This window comes from Athene noctua, chromosome Z (assembly GCF_965140245.1).
Source record: "Athene noctua chromosome Z, bAthNoc1.hap1.1, whole genome shotgun sequence".
NCBI classification, from domain to species: domain Eukaryota; kingdom Metazoa; phylum Chordata; class Aves; order Strigiformes; family Strigidae; genus Athene; species Athene noctua.
The window spans coordinates 9,816,841-9,836,691 of NC_134077.1; the positions used below are offsets into that span (position 1 = coordinate 9,816,841).

Here is a 19,851-nt window from a genome sequence, read left to right on the forward strand (position 1 = left end):
ACTTGCTGCACTCAGAATATGCCTCTACTCCAAATTCAGATTTAAACTTGGGGACATTATACTTCAGAAAGTAAAACTAACGTGGAAAAGATCAAAAAGTACTTTCAACATGCAATCTAATACAACAGTTTCTGTCTCCCAAGTACAGACAAAAGTAGTAATTCAATAAGCCAGTAGGGAGGGGAATCTATTTTATTTTCCTGTTAATTTTAGATGTTCACATGCATTATTAGGAATTATACTATGTGATTTCAGGGAATTTCACTAATTTTAAAATGTCTTTTTTCATAAAAATCTACAAAAATAATTACACAAATGGGAAGAATAGGAAAATAAATATCACCTTCTACTTCACAAGGACAATGAGTGAGCCAGGCTGCCTGCTTATAAAAGAGAGACCTAAAAATTATACACATCTTTAGAAATAAAACTTTAATCCATTAGTGTTTGAAAGAAGCATATATAACTTGTATACAAGCCAAGATCAAATTAAAGTTTTGGATTTGGGTTTTGGGGTTTTCTAAAACCTTCAGACTATAAAACCCATAGAGACATATTTTTCTTGTGTTTTTCCAGCACTGGAATCTCCTTGGAACTGGTGTGGTGATAAAACCCTCTGTTCCCACAAGGCTTGATCTCATCAATGGAAACCTTCCTACAGTCACTTTTTGAAGGTAACCTTCAAAGTCTTTCCTATATTACAAATATACTAAATGCACCCAAATATAATTTTCTCTAAACAAAATGGTATTCATCAAATCTTCAACCTATTATCCCACATTCTCTTTTGGAACAGACATGTCAATAGAACAGCATCGTCAATCAATCCGATAGATTTTGAGTGTATCCACAATGAGTCTACCCTGCAATAAATTGGCTTGAGTCATTTAAAAACTCCTATCTTAATGTTAGGAGAAGAAAAATTATTATTTTGATCTATTCCTCCTCCTCCTAAAGCACCTTGGGCAAGAGCTAAGCATTAAAAATAACCAACAGCTGTATTACAGCAATCAAGCCTAAATAAAAATGACTGATCAATCCAGAGAAGAAAATATGAAAGACATCATTCCATATAAAATACACACAAAGATTTTAACTCAAAAGTTTTCAGCTGTGTAAAAAATGTTACAGTAATTAAACAAGCAGACAGGGTGCCAAATCAGTAGGTAGTTAGTACACCCACACTTTCCCCCTTTTCAATCCTTCTCTCTAGATTACCAAACCATTTAAAATTGTATCCTTTTACAAACACTGTTCTATCAAAGTACTTAGCAAGAGCACCATAGGAAATGATGACCCAGAAACGGTTATGTGGATTTCTCTAAAGCATCACAAGAAATGAGCCCAGGATTCTCCCCTCCCTCCTTGCATTAGGCAGGAATTTGCAATTCCTCTTCAGAAACTATACATGTTACACTTCTTCCTCAATTCATGTTGCATTACTTCCTTTGGATCAATCCCAGCTATGTTGTACTGCATCTCAGACTCCTATCAGTTCATTTTAAAAGCTTGTTTCCCTTCATGAAATATTGTGCCAGAAAATAGTTACCACTTAAATATCATAATTCACTACAATTTGATCAAATGGCACTGAGCAATTGCATAGCTCAAATTATAAAGAAAGAAGAAGGTTCACCAAGAGACAATTTCTGCTGTCCATATAAAACACATCTTGACATTAAAAGAAACTTAGTACTTTTGAAAGGTGCTGAGGTCCTCAGTGCTCTCAGCTTTCACCAATATCAAACAGTCAAGAACACTCAGCATCAGCAATATTAGTTCAAGACCATGTCAAATAACTTTATCTGAATATATATTTAAACATGTAAAGTAAGCTACAAATATAACTGAAAACAGCAACATGCATGGAACAGAATTAAGTGGGCCAGTTTCACGAGGCAGAGGATCACCTGCAAGGAGGTGGCAAATCACCCTTCCAAAGGCTAACCGAGAAGTCCTTCAAAAGAATCCCAAGCCAGTATTCCTTCACACATGAAGGCACAAACCTGTCTCTAACCCTTCGGATACTGTAAGATCACCCTAAGAAGTTTCCCCAAAGTAACTTTTAGACAACATCTATCATTCTGTTCAAATCAATTCTCTTCAATGCACTGCACTAAGGAAGACTGGCTGAGATACGGCTGGCATCAATGACAGCACCATGAAAACTGAAAAATTACCTCTAAAAGGGTTTGAGAAGAAAATGCTCAACATATCACCGAGCCCGAATCAGAGCATGCTGTTCTATAATGCTCTTTCAAAGTACTACCATTAAAAAAAAATTAAGATGTATTAATGATAGACGGTAATTTACAACACCAGTGAGCCGGTTAAAAGACAAACACTTAGGAAGCAGAAAGGAAATAAGGACTAAAAATGCTTTCTGATAGTAAACCGCAAAAGAAGTCTTCCATGGGAAGCAATGGAAGCTAACTTTCATGATATTTGGCTGGACAAAAATGTTTAAAAAAAGATCTAGAAGGAGAAAAATCCTTTAGTGGGAGGAAGGAGGATAAGATGAAAGGTTTGGTGACACACCTGGATTGTGAACGCAAGGATTAGATGAAGACCAAAAGTAAAACTGGAAATTTGAAAGAAGCCTGGAAAATTGGAAGGGGGATAGAGAAGGAAAAGGGTAGACAAGTTCTTTGTGTCTAATGTTTCTGATTTTTATATAATTTCTCCAATTCAATGAAGGAAAGCTACAATCTCTAAGTACAATTAGCAACCATGCACAGAGGCAATAAATGTGGATTGGAAGTGGAACATCTAATAAGAAAATAAAGTCTTTTTCTCTTGCCTGCAAATGGAGGATGATGACAATTCAAATGAAAAAAAGACATAGCAAACCATATTCATAATGCACGGTTTCTGCAGGCTACAGAAATCATTGTGAGGTGCTGTATACTGCAGAGTTTTATGACATTTTTTGGCTGAGTTCATGATTAGGAGATTACATAAGCTGTTTATTACTTGCTGCAGCCTATGGAGCGCAAAAAATGAACTGGTCATTTAATTTACACTAAATTTCTACCAGATAGCAGAAAAAAGCAAACCAACTCACTGAAGACAGAGCAAGCATTAAAACGCTGTGACTGAGAAAACAGCATGATTTTCCAATATTCTGTTGTATAGAGAAAAGTAATAGTTCGGTAAAAGACAGTATAAAAAAAGCACTTGAACTCTGCCTGGACCCATAGATTAATGCCTAGCAACAGAAACCTCCGTATGTGTATTCGCATGCACGCATGCATAAGCATAGTGGATGGACAAGGGAAGAGCTTGAGAAAAACATGGGGGAAAGGAAGAAAAACACACCAATTCAGTTTTCATGTTTCCCCAAAGTCTCAACTAGAAGTAATCAAAATGAATTCATCTGAATGTCTGTGATGGCCAAAAATTTAGTCACACACAGTCTGGCTGTCCAAATGAATGGTGAGGAAAGGACTCACATCAATCAGCTTCATCTAAGAAGATTGGCACAACTTCAATAGGGATTGACAGAGTTCAGTGCCTGCCAGACTGATGAGCCAAGCACCAAGCTGAAAATGTTCTGACTATTCATAATGACATTGCAGTCTAGGGCCTTTGATTAATTAATTCAGGAACTAAAGCTTTCAGTTACTGTAAGAAGAATATCTGAGGTAGCTGTTTCTCACCCTTTACAGTATATGAAATCCACAACCCACCACTCCACACTTAAGCCTGCATTGGTGCCATTACTGGAATGCCTTTGCTGCTACACAGGGTCTAATGTACACTCCAGTTCCTCCCCTCCCTCAAACAATTTACTTTCCTAGAAAATAAATAAAACAATGTAAGTGTTCAGTGCCTTGCCTTTAAGAGGTTTTGCTAGATGAGCCTTCTACAAGCCACAGAAGAAACATTTGTCTTAATTGTTACTAATAACATTATCTTTCAGCACTCTCCAAAAATCTCTGACCAACAGCAGAGTCCTCGCACAGCACTGTTAGAAATGTTGCTAGGTAGCATTACCCATGCAGACAATTAACAGCTTAAAAAGAGAAGGTTGATCATTTTATTGCATTATTGTTCAGACAGAAGAAAATTCATTTCCATTAAGATAAGACCTTTCCACTCATTCTCAGCTCTAAATCTGGTTAGAGGAAGGCAAGGTGTCTGCTCTATTAATGTATTCCAATTAAACAAAATTGGGTAACACAAATAGGGAACTTGAACAAGTTGCACTGAAGTTAGGGGGCTGCTGCTACACTTTCTTGGGAATGCAGTTGGTCACTCGACTGTTTAACAGAAAACTTGAAGGATGGAAGACATTATACAGAAGTCAGACTGAAAAATAATCCCTGTTCTAAACTTTCCCCAACCTAAATTATCTCACCGAGATTGTCCATGAACACAGTACCCGATAGACTCAGTCCCAAAGTAGTTGCCATTTCTTTCTTTCTGTGCACATCTTTTTTCTGTTTAGTGATGCTGCCTTCTGTAGCACAATACTTTACTAAAAGCTGCACAGGAAAGCATTTTAAAAGGGAAGCAACAAGCTCAACATAAACAGTAGAACAGCAGATAACAACAGCAAGGAAAAAAACAATTAAAGCTGGGAGAGGTTCTTAAATTCATTACTTCTTCAGTATTCACTCTGCACCCAGTGTGCATTTATTTTTTTAAATTCCAGTTGTTCAAAAACAAAGACTTGCATGCTTCTTGCTGGAACAAAGTCAACCATCAACACAACTGCGGCCCACGTTAAAGGACAAATTCAGCTAGTCAGACCCGAGCTGCTTTGATATGAAAGGGATGAGGCATTTCCTTACTTTTCATGGCCTCTTAAGAGGTCTTTGTTTTAGAGTAAATCTCACCTGGCAGGAGACCATTAAGCCCCAAAGCACAGAGGTTTCACAATGCAGTGGCATGAGGAGCCTCTGCAGGCCACATACCTGATAGAAATACCACGAGCCTAATAGAAATACACCTGGCAACAGAGAATGCAGCAAACTCAATGAATTCACAAATTACAAATGAATTGTAATTTGGAGAATTGTGTCAGGGACACACAAAGACTATGAGGCCTATTATAATCCAAAAGGCATATTTATAGGCTTGTAGCTGTTCACAGCTTTCAATTTGGATTTGGACAGTTTCAGTTTCGTTCCTGTTGTGAATAAAATATTCCATATAGAGACTATTTTCTTCTCCCTAGCACTGAGAAGCATGACCTTTAGGACATTCTGGCTTAGTTCAACTGATTTGGCTGTGTTTCTCACTTCCCTTGTTCCTTCTCAATTGAAAGTTATATAATTCATCTCATCTGCAAAGCCTAGGGAAGCCTCCAGGTAGAAAACAGTGTACTAATCTATTACAAAGCAACAACGGGTAAAGAACTATTTATTTCCTCTTAAATACATACTTTCTAAACAAGTGGTTTACAGTAGTTTCTTGCAGGAAATGAGTGCAATGCCAATACCTAATTCTGAAATCAACTTTGAAAAAAATAGGTCAGAGCAACAGTTATTCCAAAGCAGAAAGATGTGCACAAGACACTCAAGGAAACAAAAAGAATTATAATTTAAACTGAATTATTGAGACTGAGCAGGTCTCGATGCAAATGAGACCATCGATGACTAAAGCAAAGTCATCCCATCAAAAATGTCTATACACAAACCTGTACTCGTTTCATTTCAATGATACAGAAAGTGACACCTTCCATTAAACTGGTAACAGCTGACATGGAGAGGAAACTTAAAATCCTTACTCCCTTCTACGTTACTGTCGCTGCTGTGCACTTCAGCCTCTGGGGCTCTTGGCACAGTCACCTCTATGAAAGCTACAGAAGTATTGCAAATTGACTAACAAGATTAGTAAATCTGCGCTTGACTTGTTCAATAAGGTGTTGATGCATGCAGATATATTTGCTGAAATGACTTCATCCATGAGGCACCAAATCTCACTGGACCCCCTTCTATTCTCAGTCCCTAATCCCTAAACCTTTCTAACCTGCATATAACAAAAAAAAGGAGCTGAAAAGGAAGGAGAAGAGATAATGATGCCCGCCGCGAAGGCAGCCGATCAGGCAGTGCCTCCCCCAGCCCCTGCACACACAATCAGCACCAGCTGTAGGCCAATTAAACCAAGCCGCTCACAGGTGTTCACAGAAATGACTAACACAAAAGAAATTCGCACTTCAGAACTGCAATATTTAAAAGCTTTGAGGTGGAACCAAGAAAGATAAAAGCCCAAATTAAGTTTATTGCCACCTTGTGCTTCACTCTAATGCAGGTTTTGAACAGGGCCTCCCACTGGTATTAAAAGTTGGATGAACATCTGCATTTAAAATACAGGAAACCGAGCACGTGAAGTGCTTTTAAAACGCCAGTTGCCATAGTAGATAGGGGGCTTTAGTATATGTTCATTTATTATTATAGTTGTACGGCAATATGGTAAAATATATTTGCCAAGTGGGCAATACAAGCTCAACTCTAAGTCAACATAATATGCTAGATTGCTTAGATTTTCATAAATATTTTTGGTGCTTATTTTCCCTAAACATAACTCTCATTTCCCAAAATAACAATTTCTTTAATTTTTAATGAGAACAAAACCACGGTAAGATCTTATCATGCTCTCTTACGTTCAGATTAAAAACCACAAGAGGGGAGATAAACGAAAAGAGAGGCAGCCCCCTGGTAACTCTCCATGTTCTCTTAAGTGGTCAAATGACAGGAACTATCCAGTAAGTGAATTCTTTCCCTGTCTCTACAGAGCAGCAAATAAAGTATCTGTAAAATGAATTTCTCTTTATGGTCCTATACCAAAAATATGTATACAAATTAACATCCAAATGTCTTTAATTCCCATGATATGTCTATTAAGCAGCAATTCTCCATAAGACTGTTTAGCTATCCAAACAGCAGCCTAAAATTATTATCTCTATAAGCTTTCCATAACTTATCACTCAGTTCCTATGAAAAGCCATTAATTTTGGCCTCTCTCTATCTTGGTCTCACAGGAAATATTCTGCAAAGGGATGTAATAAAAATGTGATTTCTGCCATCATTTCATTAAAATTCCCTGTTAAATTTCTATCTGAACAGTGTACATAATATAAAAAAACTCAGGGCTCTTATTAATGGTGCTGTTCCTTATGATACGGACTTTAAAAAATAATGAAGACCATTTCTTACTTGTAAGAATATTGTTCATTTTTCATTCCTATTAAAATTTAATCTGGAAGTTGTTTAAAAATGTTTAAGTTTCATTACATTTCAACATCTTAAGAAGGGGAAAGAGCTAGCGAGTTCATGAGCAGAAATGCTGTCACTCATCTGTCTCTCCCACTGATATCTCAACAGTAAATCACTCAACCTATCTATGGCTCAAGACACCCATTTGCAACAGTTTACTACTTACCCATCTCATGAAAGTGCTCTGAGGCAATGTTTTCTGAAGACCTTCACCTCCACAGGTAGACAGAGAACCAAGAAGCAAATTATTTCTTCTGCTTCACAGTATCTCTGAAGTTTCGGAAAAGGGTTGTTGAAGGTTAAGTTTGGGGTTGGGGTTTTTGGTGTGAGGTATTTTTTTTGGTTTGATTTGGGGGGGGGGGGGGGGGGCAGTGGGCATTTTTGAAGGATTTAAGCAGGCTGAAATGACTACAAACAATTGTGGTCGATACACCATAAAAAACACATTAGAAAGCCACTGAGTCTTCAATATGAGAGCATTCTTAGCAACCAGCAAACTGGAATTGCCTTTTTGAAACTGGAGAGCCAATTTGTATAGAAGCATAGTCTGCTTCTCGAAAGTGGAAACCAGCCAGCTCTCCCCACAACCTTTAATAGCAACACCAGGTTATTTCACTTTTCAAGAGCTTCTTAGATGGTATTAGTGGTCTAACTATACAGTCTTCTCTCTGCTTCCTTACACCTACTCAAGTGGTGAGACAAAGATCCACACACATACTGTGGAGTCCCATCTACCTCACTGCAAGGGCATATCACACAGGGCACACTCCTGCACTTACTTCAGTAGAGCTCAACACACTTAAGTCAAGAGAATTAGACGTTTTGTGGCAACACTGAGTTAAACGAACTGACAGTAACCCACCAAGAAAACTAAAATTAAAACTATCAGAACTAGGACATGCATCTCTCTACAAACATTGTGCTTAAGCACTTTCTACAATCAGGTCTTTTATTCAGGGGTTTAATTTTAGACATCTAAGTATAAAAATTCTGGCCCATACATTTAATGGAAGCACGCGATTGCCAAGCTGAGAATGTTAAATCTAATTTTAGTTTTTCTTTGCGTACTTGTTTTTTCACACAATTTCTGCAACTGAACAGAAAAATATCCATGATATTTTCTGGACTGTATTCACAATACTCATTTTAGTCATTGCATTTTGTGTAGTTATAAAGCCTACTCCAATGAATTGGAGCTCTTTCACTATTGCCAGTGAGACCAAAAATTCATTCTCAGCAATCAAAGTACTTTCTGGTAAATTTTTTTAGTCCTGAAAATATTTCCATTAAAATTAACGTTAATACTTTGTGATCTGCACATATCCTAAATTAGCAACTAAAACTTCCCTGAAAGTCTTCCTTTTAGAGCTTTTTATGCAGTTATCATCCAGCTATTGTGTTACAGGCAAATTTTTGAATTTTCTTCCTCACGTAGATGCTTTCATAACAGGGATATATTGATTTAAACTAGTTTCATTACTACTAATGCTCTGCTAAATTTTAAAGACAACGCAGTATTGAACAGAATAATGTGTTCTATTAATAAGCATGCTATTGAAATACTGAACAGATTTATTGCATTTGGATGTTCAAATAAACACTAAGATCATTTTCAATAAATCATCTCCTGCCTAAAAAGATGACTGAAATGGGATTTGATTTTTTTTAAAAAAAGTAATAAAACCAATGAAAATTCGTTTGAAAAATTAACCCACGGATTTTAATCAAAAAGAGTATTCTCTAATCAGACATGTTTGGGCCTTGTTTAAAGCAGTACTTACTCCCACAGGTAGAAAGGGCCTCTAAAGGCATAGCTGTAGCAACAGTTTGAGGAAAGAAGTTTAAAAAGAGATTCAAGCTCTGTTTCGTAAATTAAATAAAGCAGAAATGGCAAAACTTTAAGTCCACACTGCAGAGTGCTTGGCTCCTGCACGCATACTTAAGCTGGCTTAGGAACCAGGAGCTAAGTATCCATGTCAGTGCAGTATCTGCTTGAGCCTGCTAATTAAGCTTGCTGAGAAGAACTAATTACTGATGCAGCTCTACTGCTTCTGGGACCTGAGCTAATACTACGAGGCGGTACAACATGTTAGTCCATTTGGAGCAGGCTCAGGTACCTGACCAAAGCAGGGCACAAGCATGCCCCTAAGTAATTCATTTCTGATACCAAACAACACATAGAGATTCTGTTTCTTCAGTAGTGACCCAGCATGTGATTTCCCACAGGCCCCCTCCTCTGTGCCTCATCTGCCACATACAGAAAACACTCTTGCGAGAGTGCCTGAGCACGGAAGGACTTACTGAAAGACAGGAAAATAAGCACCTTCTGATAGCCAGTGTAACTGAGACCAAGGGTTTGCACACACTGAAATCTTCTTCATTAACTCTGCAACAAAGCATCCTCATTTCCTGTGTTTTTGATTGCCACAAATACCATATTAAGTGCTCAGGTTAAAAGAGAATGCTTTAAGCCATTTTCCAGCACAGATTTCAGCTGCCATAAAACATTCACTTCCTATCTTGCTATAACAGTTCTCCATAAGAATAGTGCTAAAATTACACGGGAATCCAAGCTGAGGGAAAAAAAAAAAAACAAGATTGTAATCAGAATAGCAAGCCCTGCTAGGTCTAACAACCACCGCTGGTTACTACTGCTAGAAGATAACAGTGAGACAGGCACAGAGCACCGCTGTGCACTCAGCAAGCTCATATGGCAATATGCTTCTGTGGTCACCCTGTCTTTCCATTTCTGCTACCATCACTACATATTTTCTTTCTTGCTCTGTTGCCTGTACCCTAAACTGTAAGCTTTACAGGACAGGAACTGTGTTTTATTTACATACGTGCATCTGCCTAAATGAGTCCAAGATTGACACTTGTGGTCCCCCTGTTTCCCAGCATCTCTGCAGTGACACAAATAAACTAGAAAATCTCTGGATTTTCTTTCCAGTTTATTACAGCAGTTCACAAACCCTGGCAGCTCTCTCGATAGTTTGTACATCCTTCCCAGCTCAGGACCCTGTCGCCCTAGAACAGCACCACGCTTAGTGGCAGCCCATCACGAGCTCCTTTGCCAAAGTACTAGGTGTCACTGTCTGACTGCCTAGTACAGAGCCCATATGCTGGTGCAAGCATCAAGCTGTGCTCCTGTAAAATCGCAGCATGGGCCAGAAGCCTGTCTTCCTTTAATATTCATGCTATACCTGAAAGAACGGAGCTTGAGCTTCTAAGCACTATCACAATACAAACAACTACAGTAATTTTTTACAACCTGCCATTTCTGCTTGCACATGCTGTATGGCCTACAAAAGGTTATGCATATAAAATTGTTAGGTTACAGTTATTATCTTGTTAGAGTGTTTTAAGAGTGTCTCAGGAATGAAAGGACTTATTTTTATTAATATTTCAGTAAAACTATGAGTGTGTAGTACTTGCTTCTGATGTAGGAAAAACTCATTTCAACTCAGTAATCCAGCATAACTACATCCTCAAATCCCAACATGTCTCCAAAATCTTAGATACAAAACTGGGTCATGGCCAAACTCTAACCCAACCTTTGCTATCTCAGCAGAGATCTTCCACTGCCTAAACAAACTCTCTAGTAACAGCTGTGTGGAAATCTCTGCCTGTCAGATATTAAATCTTTATAATCCCGATACTGATCGGTTTTTTAAAATATTCCTAAAAATTATTGCCATTATGGAGGACCTCTCATTGACCTATGCTTCAAACTTTATAATAATGTTCTTCCAATCATTTTGCTCCCTACCCACATACCCTTGACAGCCTACCACAGAAGCATAAAAGCCTTTTTTTTTATTAAATGCTCTCATCTTCGATGAGCAGCTGAACTTGGCAAACTCACGACACCCACTCTGTAGAAAAGGCATATACTAACCCTGACTTACAAAGAAAATGTCAAACTTTTTTCCAAGTTTGACAGATATATCAACTCTGATTCTCCACAAAGCTCTCTTACCAACGCTACATGCTCTTATAGATAATCTTCACAATGCTTATCAGAGAAGATTACCCTCTCAAGAAACAATAATCTGGATGAATTCTTTTTCTCCTGGGACTATCTACTGAGATAGCATTATCATAATCCATAAATATCATCAAGAGAGCCTGGCTACATCATCTCCTCACTCCTCTGCTCAAACACATCTCCTGTTTTTACCCTGTCTTCTTCTCGTTTTAGTTTTACATTCCCATTTCCCCCATTTACTGTTAATCTCCAGATAATGACTTCCACAACAAACAAGTTATGAGTGCTCTAGGTAAACATTATGTAAATGTCAGAGGTCTTCTGCTTATCTTCAATCATTATCTATATTAACTTATCTTCAATCATTATCTATATTAGCTTATAGAGTAAGTTATTTGCCAACTGCTGTTAGCCCTCTTCTCACTTATGTCCCAAAACAAGTTTTAAAAATTAAATTAATAAATGAGGATTGAGCTCCTCAGGTCTCACTAACATACTGAGTCTTTAGCAAGTCACTCAAGATTATTCCATGCACCCTTCTTTAAGGGGAACTCCTCTTTCAGCCAGCATGCTTCAGGATTAGTTCCCCTGCTCCTACCCTCTCTGAACAACTAATTGGAACAATAATGGGGTGGACCTCACCAAGTAGTCACTGGTCATTAGCTCACAACCTAGCCAGCACCACTACCTGGCACTAATACTTTGATTTCCATGAACAGGCACGATTCAGGCACATTACTGCACTCAGTTTACTGAGATGTGAAAACTCAGGTTCTCATCTGAGGTTCTCGGGATTATTTCTGACCAAAAGAAAAAGCAGCGTTCAAAAGCAGCAGTCTGAGACTAACGATCCCGTTGGCATTTAAGTGGTTTGCCATTTTGCATGAGCACTTCTTACAGTTATTTTATATCTCACAAGTAGAGAGAAATTAACAGACTTGACTCACCACTCTTAACTCCAGCACAACTGTGTTTATTTCAATAGAGGACTTCGGTGCAAAGGAGTAATGCCATTATGAATCATGATAATGCTTTGTACTTGTGGTTTTCGTGCACAGAACTTGGAAAGCTTTACAAACATTGGTAGGAAGAACTGTTAACATCACTGTACAAATAGTGAACTTAGGCACAGAAAGCTGAAGTAATTATCCAAAGGTCACACAGTGAGTCAGTAGTAGATGCAGGAGAAGAATCCACTTACATTCACTCCCAAATTCTCTAATGGAGCATCCCTCCCCTTTCTGCAATGAAGTTTTAAGTGTAAATCAATAAGTGAGGTCACTGAAAACTTTCTGCATGCAGACTGTAGTGAAGTCACCCTTTAGGAAAGCACTGACAAAGAGGAAGGTGATGCATGAATTCTTCCATGGTCCTTACAAAAGGATACAGCATTCTGGGAGGAGGTGAGAGGAGAGGACGCTTGCTCAGGAAGCACTGTAACAGGGCTGCAGTGACAAATCATTACTCCCAGAACACTGCTCAAGGAAATGTAATGCTGCCGTTTTCCAAATGCTGGGTTATAAAACCTTTCACACATACAATATTTAAAACCATGAATTACCTTCGAGAATGTATCCAAACATCTAACAGTATCAAGTCATGCTAACGGTTATCTGTTTATAGGTCAGAAGGGCAGTAAATTATTGCAATGGAAAGTAGTAAAGCCTGCATTGTATCTAGTTGTGCTGTTTAACAGGTGATAGTGAAAAGTAGGTGATGCATGGAAACTTCAAGTTTTTATAGCTCCTGCCTCAATATGTATTCACTTATATAAAGATGTCACATTTTTAAACATTTAAAAGTCAAATTGTCTGGAGAATAGATTCATATAAAATTTATTTTCAGAAACCAATATTTAGCCTACTGCTATCAGAGTTGATTGCTCTTATGTATAAGCTTTATTCAAGTTTCTACAGGTTTGAAAATACAAAGACTGACATTTCAGATCCCATACTCAAGTGTGTCATTAACGAGAAATTGAAATGGGAACATTTCCACTTTCTCAGAAATACTCAGTTTGTTAGGGTGATAACTGCACTAACTGCTTTTGAGTTTTTGTGAAGCTACTAAATATGACTCTACTTCAATACAGACAGGAAGGAGGAGTCACAACAGCAAAAGAAGAATCCTGAATTGGTGCCTTACCCAGCACAATATGCCCTGAGAATTGAATAGTTTCAAAGCTCTGCCAAAATAGCTATTTGTAAGTGGCTAATGGCAAAAATGTTTTATTCTGTTTATGTCAAAGACATGTTTGTCAGGCACTGGACAGCCAGACAAATCAGGGTCTAATTACTTCAGTCAATTCCCTCAGTTTTATCCTTTCAGTCTACATTGAGTTATTAAAACATCAGAAATAAAATGCTACTGAGACAGTAATAAGGGAAATAAGATGTCAGAACTCTATTAACAATGGCATTTTCAGGAAGGAATGCAAATAGAAAATCAAATTTATGCAAGAAATATATATCAGTAAGTAATACTCAATATAATCATCCTCCATTTATCTTTAAAGCAGGTTTCATCTCCAACTGGTTTTAAAAAAATGCTTCAACACATTGACATCGTGACTTCTTTGGAAAAGTGACCATCATTCAGATTCAGATGCCTACCTAGCACAAGAGGTTACTGGTCCCCAACCCAAATACTACAGTTCTACAAATAACAGTATGTGAGTAATAATTTATTCCACCCTCGACATTTAGCCAGCTCAGAGAGAACGTGTGACAGTTAAACAGTTGCAAGATAAAAAGAACCGGAAAATGCCACATTCAACTGAAATGACAGGAAATATTTAAGTAGACAGAATGTAATAAATTTGGCAGACTTATGGGAGTTTAATTGCCCCTTTGTGAAAAGGGATAAATACATGTAAAACCGTAACTGTGAGGACCACTTTCTGGGAGGAACAACTTTCTGTTAGGGGTGTCTAAGTATTCATTACTTGAATATAACCATCACAGAAAGGAAATTTTCTCATTCCATGGCAGTGATGGTTGTGTTGGCAGTAGCACCTCCCAGTTCTGTGCCAGCTTCATGCAAGCACCAAGAGGACAGAAGCCTCTGGCCCCAAAGGGGCTGTCACATGTACCAGCAACTTTCTGGTCTTACACTGGATCACATTTGCTAGCATAGATAGCAAGATGTTTCCTACTTCAGGCAGCATCTGCCACCCAAATAATTGAGCCTCATTTGCTCCCAGAAGACAGTAGTATGCACTTTTTTCCTTCCCCTACCACTGTGAAATCACTCATCTACCATGATGGCTGGAAAGTCCCACGTTAGCTCCCATCCAAGTGTCTCAAGTCATCCTGTCTATTGAACCATGATACAGAAATATTGCTTCACTGAGGAAAAAAAATTGGTGGTTTCACCAGAACCTTCACTGGATAAGGAGAGAATTTTCCTGGGCTTTTGTTCATCTAAAAAAAGTGACCAGCCCCATCATTTTACAGTGTTTGACATTTCAAAACATTTCCATAATATCCTTAAACTCTTTCTTATTAGTTTGTTTTAACAGAAGTATTCATCTCTTAATCTATCAACTTTCTCCTATTATGGAAAAAGTCAAAAGGGCATAATGAACATACCTGGTTTTGCTGGGTCTGTTGGGCAGCCTGGCACATGCTCGCACACAGAAGTTTAGACTCATAGGCCTAAAAGGTTGAAGACAAATTAAAAAGAATACTTAGAATATTTACTAATTTTAACACAAGGGATTAGTTCAGCATGTGAACACCACAAATGATATGTCTGAAAATCAACAAGCCATACCAAGAAAAACATGGTCTTACTTATTACTTAGGATTGTACACTTTGTGTTCAGTGTTTATCATCTTAGTGATGATGCCATCTAATCATTCATGAAAAAGTAAAAGCAGTATCGTGATAATTGAGAAAATAATGAGAACTTCAGAAAGAAGATGCCCAGATTCTTCTAAACTGCACCATCAGCTGGATTTGAGTAACCTTCTGGAGGTGCCTTGTGCTTCCACTCTTGCTTTCTACAGAGGGACCCAAGAGTGACTGAGGGTCCTATCACTCACATTCTTAGAAAGAAGGAATCAGGGAGAAACTTCCCAATATGTTAGTGTTCACTGAGTTACATGGCCTGACTGACAAAGCACTAAAAAATGCAAAAAAATCTACAAGTTTTGAAATACTTTTTTTAAGCAGATCTGTAGTCCTCTACATTTACTTAGCCTTAAATAAGCATGTTGTAACATTTGGATAAACCATGCAATAAAATGACTGCTTAAAGAACCAGATAATAAGAATGCATAGTCTAGCTAATACAAGACTCTAGTGTATTCTTTTTCTCGTGTTTTACTTACAGAAGTGTAGACTCTTTACTTCAGATGACACAACCCTTTTTACCTCTGATGAATAAACATGCCCGTGAAATGAAACATATGTATATCTGCCTTGTGTCATACAGCATCAGAGGGTTTTCTCCCATCCTGAGTACTTGTTCTTTCTAACCTAGTGCAGGCAAAAAGACTACCTTTTTACAAGAATTAACTTACGTAAAGAGAAGTCCCACACCAATTGAGCTCCCCTTACAGTATCTTATAACTAGACCAACAATTCATCTTTGCATTTACACAACATTTTAAATTCAGTGAGCTTACATGCTCCAAGAAACGGTGGGCATCATCTTCTATTTAAAAAGCAAGAAACTAAGCCAGAAAGCAATTAAATAACTTGATGGCAAGACAGTAACAGAACAGAATTAGATCCCAATTCATCAGCTTGCCAGCCCTCACTTACCTGGTAGACCACAGCAGCAGTCCCAGTAGACCACTTGTATGCAGAATTCTCACGGTCGGCACAAGTAATGAAAAATATTAATCAAAACTTCTCATGTCCCTTTAATGACATTCCCATGGATAAAATGAAAAACAAAGGCCTAAATATTTAAAGACCTTTCTGTATATGTGTCTGAACTCTCATTTGCTCAAGTAGAAAGGACTTCCTCCAGACCTACCATTAGCTCTGATTTTACCTGAAGCTTTAGAATCCACACAAAGCATCTAAGATAACGTTCCAATAGGCTGAAATCTGTTGATCAACTAAAATGTTCAAGTTAACAAAAAAATTTAAAAAAAAAATCAAATTGGCACGCATTTCTGTGTTAAGCCTCAGAAAAGGTGGAAAATAATAGTTTCACAACCAGAGACAGTATTATACTCAAAGCTTGCTTACATGTATATCAATTCAAGTGTGAATGCTGAACTTGTGCTGGTGTTTCAGCCATAGGTTTGTGTCTTCACCAGGTGCTACATATTGGTTTGAAAAACAAGAGGTTACTTACAAGTCAGTCTGTCTATACATTCACATGATGGTTGATTGCACATGCACCCAGGCACAAAGAACAGGAGGATTTCTGCATTAGCAGCACTGGTCAGAAGTAAGTCCTTCCCCCATTATGGACATGCAGGCTGCTCCCTGAACAACACTCTGCATCCCAGGTCCTCTGTTCCTCTCAGCCTCAAAACCTCTAGGGACTCCAAGGCAGTGTACCATACTTAATGCAAAAGTTACAGATCAAAATAACTGTTCTTTCTGTCTCTTTTAACCCCATGCCTAAATGTACACACTCATTACAATGGACGCTATCAAATACTCCAAAACCACAAATCACTAGGAGTCACAGAGTGCCTAACTGAACAAGCACTTGAAGGATAAGTATCCAAAAGGAAGAGCTGCGCCGAGAAGCTGTGGAGTGTTGTGCTTTACGTGATGAAATTATGGATCTCTGGAAAATAAGTGGTCTCCACAGCTGTTACTTGAAATCCAGAGAGCAACCCGAGTTGCTCACAGGATGTTCTACCTTCACAGTCTCACACGCTCATTTAACGAGACAAGCTCGCTATTAAAATTTTTAGTCTCATTTTCTGTAACCATGAACATAAATGGCTCCTGACTCAACTGATGTCCTCAATATGTCTGTGAGTAGAAGCTTTTCTGCTGAGGTTTAAGAGTGACATGATCCCGCAAGAGTGGGTCCTGACCTAACCATAAAAGGCACCAAGGTCCTTACTTCTTTGTGAGAAGCCCTTTAAAGTTTTAGAGCAGAGACATTCATCTGACAGTCCTCAACTAAGGTACTGATATTCATAACCCAACTCCAGAGAGTAAGAGGAGTTTGTGAAGTTACACAACAGAAAACAGAAGACATCCTGAAAATCTGTTTGGCCTGCTACAGGCAACAGGATTGCTGCTGCTTATAGAGAACAGAACAGATGGGGAAAGATGTAACAGGGAGTCAAATGTATCTATTACAGATTGACTAGAAATTACTTTCTTTCAAGGCAGAGACCGACCTCAAGGTAATCCAGACTTCTGAGATAGATCAGAGGACATCATTTGCTTTCCCCTACTCTAAATATTAGGAAGTAGCTCAGCCAGTCTGAGAAAACATGCAACTGTGTGGTTACCTTTCACTACTTTGGTTTCAGATTGACAATTTTCTTGCACTGACAAGAGAAACTCATGTATCACTGTTTGTGTTGATGGTACCATGAATCATCATTGGCACGTGACAGTCCTGAATGTCTGCATGGCCTGTTTCTACCCACGCCTCAAGCTCTGAAATCATGAGAGCTAATTTCCACAATGAAGAGAAATGTGCATTACTATACATCTGAAAGTGGGATATTTCAGACATTTTCTGGCATCTGCCATGAATACATGGCAACCAAAATTGTTATGCAATGATATTTAGTGCATTCACTGGATCAGAGACAGGTAACCAGGCGGTTCTAAACCATAATCACATGCAAAATGTATGCAGTCTTGCAATAAATGCCGCAGATGCACGGTCTGTGCTCATGCCACCTCACTAGATAAAATCTGCTTATATAGAGAAATGAGTCTAGTTGTCTCAAGAAGTATACAAATTTGTCCTGTAGTGGATAAAATCCCAGGAGGAGACTCCTCAAACTTCAAATGGCAAATTGTGCATCAGAAAAAACTTTAAGTTTGAAATTTTTGCAGCTCGAAACGAAAAACTCAAGCTAAATCTTAGGGTATTCATAACTAACTCAGAGATATTTCTGCAGGCAATCATCCTGGTACAGACAGATAACGAATTCCCACCTTCATAGCTGGAAGAAAATCACAGCCCCGGCTCTCATAAAAAAATCTTTCTGTCATACAAAGACCAACCTATAGTGCCCTGAACTGATAATCACCTGGATTTCATTAAATAAAGATACTTACAATTAAACAATCTGATGAACACACAAAAATGTGTGTTCTGTTATCTTTCAATATAACAAGCACTAATATTACACTATCTGGAATTTAAACTGATGAATGAATGTACTTAGTTTATGAAGTCTCAGATTAGTCTAGAGCCTCTATTTGTTTCAACAGCAAGATATAGCAACTCTAATCATTTCCACTTTAAGAAATAAGAGTCAAGCTATTCGACTATTGCTACTGACCCAGAAACATTTTCACTTTTTCCAGAACAGGTTCTCACAGGATGATCTCTCTTGAATGGTTCGTGAAGAGAGAATACAGAACAGAACCACCAGAAAGTTCAGGTTGGACGGGAACTCTGTTCGTTACCTGGTCCAAACTTCACCAAAACAAGGCCACCTTCAAAGTTACACGAGGTTGCTTGTACAGTTAGGCTTTGAAAGTCTCCAGCACTGGTTTTCAAAAAGTCAGGAACTTCTGGAATGTAATCTTGATATACTTGGAGGACTCCAAGAAGTCTGTTACCAGGAACTGATGAATCAAGGAGGTTGGAAGTACACGAGAAACTGATTTGCTGAAGTTTCCTCTTCCGAAAAAGGCCAAGGACAGCAGAACCAAAGGGCATACGCACAGGTCAAATGGACTACACAACTGAAAGTACCAGCACACAGATAGGCAGCTGGGAAGTCTGCACTCCTAATGGCTGTCAAGTAAACAGGTAACTCCACAAAGTGAAGGGTAGAACAGAAGTTTTCTTCCTCAAGGTCTGTAGCAAAATATAAAATCGTTGACTGTAAGTGCAATCTTATGAAGGCTTGCTTTCACTGAAGAAGCCTTCTTTCACTTCAAAGGGAGATTGAGAGGGTGCTGGTGGGTATGGTCATAGTGCTGTCACTACAAAGGTTATACTGAAGAAATTGCAGTATCTGATGTAAGAGTTTATAAAGTGCTTCCAAGCACAGGCAGTCTTGCTACGAATTTCTTAAATTCTCATAACAGCACCAGAAGTCTATAGGGCCAAGAGAATGTTTTGCTGGAAAGGAACTGTCTTTCCAGATTTATCTCTCAACAGAAAAATATATACCAGAGATGAGTGTCCACCTAACAAAAAGACTTCCATAGGAGCGACATTTTTTAAAGCCAAGTGAATGAAACCAAAAGAGGCATCTTCAGAGAAAAAGAAAATCAAAATACCCTAAAGAGACTAAAGACAAGGCTTATTAAAGACAACAGAACAAAGAGAGGGTGAACTAGCATATATTTCAGTTAAGCAGTGAACTGCTCAGACCTCCCTCACTTAAGCAGTGAGCTGAGATTGAAGTGCTTATCACCACGAATACAGCATCATTCACAGCATGCAAGTAGATGGGACTTTTATGCAAGCCAACAGGTTCTACTATGGCACACATTTCCAGAGGATTGAGTGCAGGT

General features: G+C 38.3%; 1 protein-coding gene across 4 annotated transcripts in view; it reads right to left on the reverse strand.

The window, feature by feature from the left end:
• Positions 1-19,851, reverse strand: part of KIAA1328 (KIAA1328 ortholog) — a 175,793-nt gene that overhangs the window by 80,425 nt on the left and 75,517 nt on the right. For 3 of the 4 annotated variants that reach the window (XM_074932615.1, XM_074932618.1, XM_074932619.1), the window contains one exon: positions 14,802-14,867. The exons of the other annotated variant lie outside the window; for it this stretch is intronic. In XM_074932615.1, coding sequence (XP_074788716.1) covers positions 14,802-14,867 — 66 coding nt within the window. The remainder of the gene's footprint in view (positions 1-14,801; positions 14,868-19,851) is intronic. 4 annotated transcript variants of the gene reach the window in all.